Source organism: Plodia interpunctella, chromosome 14, assembly GCF_027563975.2.
Source record: "Plodia interpunctella isolate USDA-ARS_2022_Savannah chromosome 14, ilPloInte3.2, whole genome shotgun sequence".
Taxonomy (NCBI): domain Eukaryota; kingdom Metazoa; phylum Arthropoda; class Insecta; order Lepidoptera; family Pyralidae; genus Plodia; species Plodia interpunctella.
Window position 1 is genome coordinate 8,718,155 of NC_071307.1, and position 6,860 is coordinate 8,725,014.

General features: G+C 33.9%; 1 protein-coding gene across 1 annotated transcript in view; it reads right to left on the reverse strand.

Annotated features, from left to right (window-relative positions):
• Positions 1-6,487, reverse strand: part of LOC128675680 (uncharacterized protein) — a 41,548-nt gene extending 35,061 nt beyond the window's left edge. Inside the window, exons 1-2 of the mRNA XM_053755246.2 lie at positions 6,258-6,487; positions 1,045-1,107 (exon numbers count right to left, since the gene is read on the reverse strand). Of these exons, the coding sequence (XP_053611221.1) occupies positions 1,045-1,084 (40 nt within the window). The 5' untranslated portion in view covers positions 1,085-1,107; positions 6,258-6,487. The remainder of the gene's footprint in view (positions 1-1,044; positions 1,108-6,257) is intronic.
• Between the last annotated feature and the right edge of the window lie 373 nt (positions 6,488-6,860).

Here is a 6,860-nt window from a genome sequence, read left to right on the forward strand (position 1 = left end):
TTTTATTTCGAGTTTTTCGAATTCATACTGTAACATTACGTGCTGGTGTACATAAAATACTAGTTGTTCGCCGCGAACTTAAACCTCGCGAATATATTTTTACAAAATTGATAAAAACGACTTAACCGATTTTGTTGCCCCACTAACTTAAAATATAATAATATGTACTTATATTTTTGGACAAACACTCCATTTCGAAAATCTTTTAACCCGAAATAAAAAAATAACAAGGCTTTTGTTTAAGCCTTGGGTGCATTTCGTACAGCTCAATCTGAATATTGCACGAAGAGCACCGAACACAACCGGTACCGAAGATGAAAGGTAGCCTTCCTAGGTAAGGTAGATCCTTGTAAATTTTCAAATAGATTCACATGTGCAGAAGTAACAAATAAACTTAATTTCGCATTCATATTAGTTGAGATTGGAATAAATCAATGCCATTTTTTTATGGCTGCATTAAAAAACTTGGCATTCGTTTATCATTTTTTTAATGGTGCCATTTCGTATTTCGTAGTAAGCATACTCTCACAGCAGATTTACAAGTTGACTGGGCTGGCACGCAGCCATTATGAAAATAAACGCGTCGTCGGTCGCCAAACGTTATCACTATTTCCGCTGTTTTCTAGGCCTCTCCGAATTTGCAATATTTTTTATTAGGGTATTGAGAAAATGAAAAAGCGATTCAACGAATTTTCTGTGGTTATTTCCAGTATTTTTAGAACCATCCAAGGTCGCAAATACGTAAGACATATTTCTTCATTTAGTTAACCTATTTGAATATTCTTCGAAGAGCACCAGATAAATAAAACTTGTAATTTGTAATCTTTATTGGTATAAGTATAAAGTGGTTTAATGATTTTACTTCGATTTATTATTTTATAGACAATAGAAGGTCACTGCGCTATTTTAGTCCGGGTCAAAGACCCAATTCTGCAACTGTAGGTACCTACTTTATATCGATTAGCTATGTTTGGCTTGTCACCACCTAAAAACAGACAATTTTCAAGAGTTACCATGCCAAATTGCAAATCAAACTCATCTTACCCGTGAAGTTTCTTGGAAATGACTTCTCTGTTTTAGCCATGGTGTCTGGAATGACAGGATTATCTGCAAAAAGGAGAACTAATGTAAGTAAAAAACTTAAAGAAATGCATGATACACACATAATACTACACACACATAATGATATATATATATAATTATTGTATTAAAATAAGAATTTTGAATCGGGCGATATGAAGCGATGCTCTGGGAGCATTAAAAAAGATAGATATTAGAACATATATAAGAATATATATAAGAATATTAAGAACATATTACCAACTTTGCAAATTGTAGGAAGCGTTACTTGTTTTGTGAATAGTTACCACCATCAAGGACCGAATCTAAAATCAGTGTCAGTTATTTATTTTGAATCTCATTCAATGTCTAATTCACTGAAATGAAAATCGTATCAAGGCATTCTCCTTTAAAAATATCACGGTAACCCCAAAGAGACAACTAGTTTCGCTATTTTTTTCAACTGTCAACTGTCGATTCATCTATTTGCTCGTACATCGCAAACAGAGAAAGTGATACAGGTTTCAAATTAATACAATCTATAATTTGCATACGTTTGCGCGTGTACTAAATGGCCACATTACATTTGGATGAAAGTCAAAAATTAGGGCGATTAGTTATGAGAAAATAATGTTCAAATTTTAAACGAGTTTACTTTTTATTGTATGCTTCATTAAACAGTAGTAAACGGCAAAATTTAAGTAACCTTATTAAGCTATCAAAATAGGTTAAATCCACTTTACATATAGTAAGTAGATAATTGAAAAATCTTCTAAGAACCTCTGGCGGTCTAGTTCTAGCGACCAATCACAGTTTCGCATGAACTGTTTGTTACTGTTACAAAAAAAGAAAAGGTCAACTACACTTGAATAATGAATCTGTGAACGAAACCAACTTAAGTTCGAATCTAATGTCTGCCTATCTGTTCGCGATAAACTTTAAAACTACTGCCTGTATTTTCTTGTGGTTTTCACTAATAGATAGAGTGATTTCTAAGGAAGGTTTAAGTGTGTAATTTATTGCTTTTATTTTGCTAGTATATGTGTAAATTTTTATAGAATTAATACCTTACGAACTGGCTGGTCCAAAAAAGATAGACTTTTCGACATACTCATATTCTTATCATCGCGAATATCAAGCACCTTATCAGGCGCCTACGCTCTGTCTGTTCAATGGAAGTTAACACTAAACTTATCTAATCTCACGTTTATTGAAAAAAAAAAAAAAACTAATAAAATCCGCGCTTTTTGGAATCTGTCTGCATGATCTACTACTACGGTCCCAGCTCTTAATATAGAACTTATTTCCATATAATGTAATATTTTAGTGCTATATGTGAAAAATACTTTTAATATTTAAATTTAATATTTTAATAATTTCTTACTCGGTGCTTACAAAATAGGTGCATTTCAGAACGGTGCTCTAAATGAGACCTTTCTTGATACTCCTGTGAAATATTAGGAAATTAATTGTGTAAAAGTGATTATTTTCTTCATTTAATTATAATAAATAATCCAAAAACCCCGAGCGCCGACATCGTTGTAAACGTGAAAATTTTATTTATGACAAATTGATAAATACTTACAGTTTAATTGTAAAATAAACCGTTAAAACGTTCAGATTGTTCTAGTTGATTCTGCCAGTCAAGTGTCGAGTACAGTTCAGACGAGTGTAATTTTAATACACGTGTGACAAATTGTCAAAATCCAAAAGACTATTCTTAGATTAGCTTAGCCTAAGATTTTCCGGTAAAATGTAGACTTTTAAAAAATCACAAACAATCAGCTATAGGTACTATACTATCGCCATACTCGCAAAATCTGACACTAGTTTGGCGCCAGCAGCCGTAAACGGCATGTATTTTATGTTGCGTTTATGGTTTAAAAAAAACTTCGCGTAATCGGAAATAATAATTACATTGTGATCTCATTTACGAATTTTATGGAACGATAGTAAATCATTTAATTAGATTGTTGTTTGTTAATACTTTTAATTTGATTGTTAATACTTTTAATTAGATTGTCTTTGCATTTTTTTATCTTTTTAAAGAAAATACCTACTTATTTTAGAATTACCTACCAATCTACCATACTGTAATACATATTACAGTTGTGTTGTCTAACATAACGTATCAATCCTTATCCCTTACGGCGTAGGTTAGGAGCCCAGGGGCCGACCATTAAACATAAATGTCATTATTAACACAAACGACACGTACCTACCTAGCACATTATTGCGTCTCTTTTTTTTATACGATACCTATGTGAAAAAGAGACAGTATGTGGACGTTAGTAATGTTAGTAATGTTCTAAGTGTTTGTATGTTTCGTGATAGACCCCCAGATGAAACAAATCCTAACTTCGATTTTATTCCATTTAACTAGCGGTCCATCCCGGCTTCGCTCGGGTAAAACCATAATAAATTATACATCTAAATCTTCTAAAAGAAAAACCATCAAAATCCGCATAGTTTTGATATTATGTACATTGTACATGTACAACCTACGTAGGTATACACGAGATGCAAAAAAATATTGAGTTTTCAGTTTTTGAGATTATATGATTGATTGAGATGTGACATTTGGAAGATATCCTCCGAATTGAGTAGCTTGTGCTGTCGACTGCCACGTTTTCAAAGTCGCGCTACTGCCAAATCCGGACACACCCTCGCCGCGCTGAATATATATTTCAGGCGGCAAGGTCGCTGTGCACGTCACCATGTGATACTGAGATCATCCATCAAGCAAGGGCAAGGTTTTGTTTGCACATTTCTTTTTCTAGCCGTGGACGTGATCGGTTAGAATTAGATAAGGAGTGGATCTTCGCGTGTTCCTGGTTACATTCGGGGTTGCGAAGCGGGGTTAGCCTAATAATATTTTTTATCACACATATTTGAAGCACAAGGCACCATTGTAATCAATTTATATCACTTATGGTTTAACTTAAAACTTCTGAAAAAAAAAAAAAACAATCAGCAGGTGCTATTGAAACGGGTGCTAGTCAAATCAATTTTCAGTCTATATTTTTTTATTTTTGGTAGGCAAGGCACACTTATTGAAAAGAAATTACACCCTACACTGACCAAAAACTGTGGTAGGTAGGTAGATACGAGGAGGAGGATAACTTTTGGCATAATTATTTAATGTGATCTCCACTGGAATACTACCTAATTGCAGATAAGTGACCTACTACCCGGGGATCTGTTACTTATAGGTTATGTTATACCAAAGCGACAAACCTAAAACAAAGCGACCGGATATAACAATGTTCCTATCTAAGTATTATGCATTTAAAACAACTTTTTGCCTATGCCGCATTGTTGAAATAGCATAGAAAAAACTTGAATGGAATGCTATCTATTGACTGGACTTCCTTGCTCTCTTTCCGCGATGTTCATTCGTACCTAGATGCTTTTAAGGTTTCCGAAGGGCCGTCGTAAACTAACAGGACTTTTAGGAAAAAAATTAGGAAAATACTGAGCATAAAACACACTTCTCGCTACTTTTTTTCGTGTCGCGATGGCAAAACCGGAATCGCTACACCACTGGTCACTAACTCCTTTCTTGCCAGAATCGAGCCATTTCAACAGCTCGTTCAGAAGCTGCCATCAAGTCAGACCGAGAACCATTCATTTGTAATCAATCAAAGGTTTGAAGAAAATCAAAAGCACTTTGACTTACCCAATTTTTTGGGTTCCATAAAGAACCTTTCAAGTATAGGTATGTCCGTCTCCGTCCACGGTCTAGCTCAAAAACTATTAGTAGGTACTAAAATAATGTAGTTTGGTAAGGTACATTAATCTCGCCAACAAAGTGATTAAGTAAAATCATGAAATAAACAAATTTCTAGGTTATATCAACCCAAGTTGGCTTTCTAAGCTTACGAATACCTAATAGTCGACCAACTGTATTCAACTAGGTACAACACTTCAAACAACTCCATGGAAAATACGGAACTCTACGCTTTGCGTGGCTCCACACGCACTTGGCTAGTTCTTTTTACATCACAATGAAATTGTGCTATACTAAATGGTCTGTGGTTCTATAACCCTGACCAAATCGAAGTGACCCCACTAACAGCGAACGTAATGTAATGTGTAGGTAGATAGATACTCGGTAGGTATATACTTACCTACCATACCTACGTAGGCAATAAAGTAGTATCTAGACAATACACACAAAATCACAGCATAAAATAGCTAATATGCTGTGATTTTATGTAAATGCTTTAATAAGTCACGAAGATTTTCGAATCTATTTTAGGTACATAGGTAAGGTACCTACCTAAATAGGTATATTTGATGATTCCCTTACATTAAATTTCATTGTGATAGTAGGTAATGTAGCTTAGCGCAAATGTACACATCTGTTTTCGCCGTTTGTGCTAAACTGCTAACAAACAAATAACATCAACGTGCCCGAGTTACAGTTTAGAATAATGTCTTAATTGTCTATGAACGAACAAAGATGCAAATCGTATACCTAGTACCTATGTATGAGATATTTTGTTCTTCTTTCATGTCAAAACAAAGCATTGGATTGTGATGATTTTTGGTGTGGATAATTGAGTTGGTGACAGGCTAAGAAGGTAAGTACTTACTCATTACTTTTTTTTACTGCTAGTACCTACCATGCTATTACCTAACCTATATACGTCATGATTCTGTAGGGTCAGTAAAAATACTCATAATATCAAAATAGGCTAGGTTAATAAAATACAAACCTATCTATACTTCAACCCCCAAACAAATGCAGGTACCTAGCTAGGTAGGCATTTGTTTGGGGGTATATATCTATAGTCTTATCTGAATGCAAAAAAAAACACGCACTATTCTCAGCCTTGTTTGTAACACGCCTTGTCGTAACAATCGATCGAAAGAAACCGTCAAAGTGCAGTAAAATAGTCATGTAAATACCTACTTATTGATACGTTAAGAAAATCATTTATAGTTACCTACTTTAGTTAAAATTATATTGAATTCAATAGGTAACAATCTATTGACATTAGGATACGACAATCATTTTGACGTTAGGTTATTTGTGCAATCATTTTGTAAATTTTTTTCATTACACCTATGCTTAGCGAACAGCTGTTCTCGTCAAAACGCTGAATTTTACTACATAGCATTTATATATTTCCCGATCTATTTAAGATTATATAGTGAAATGGGTAGTCATATAAAATAAGTTATTTACTCACCTTATTTTTACACAATTTACTACAATGTAATAGATATTCAAACGCACTAAACAAATACTGCAACACACTTTTCAGACTGACACTTCCTAAATAACTAATTAAAATAATAACAATACTATTAATATATATATATTTAAATTATTTAAAACTACTCATACGAAAACTTAAAGAGTCGAACGACGCACACCCAACTCCGGCAAGCGCAGAAACCCGACTAAAGCGACCTCACGCGATCATTATGAAAATAAATTCTAATGAAACGCGCACGCTCCGTTTCAATAATGGCTTCATCCACGAGTAAGCAAAGAAATGTCTATTATTAAAAGCTTTTATTTTATTAACTATTTGACGAATTATATTCGTATATTTGAATTAAATTCAATGACACAGTATGAATTTTTTTTTATGTTCTTGTAATTGTAATTTGTAGCAAATCCATGCAGAATAATGTGTGATGAACAAAATATGTAATATTTTGACAATCATTTAACGGGTTGGCGCCGTCTCGACGGCAACGTCCTTTGCAACATTCGTTGGCGGGAAGTATCCTGATTGGCTCGCAAAATTTGCTCAGTGTTGCATAGTAAAAAAAATGGGTGATTT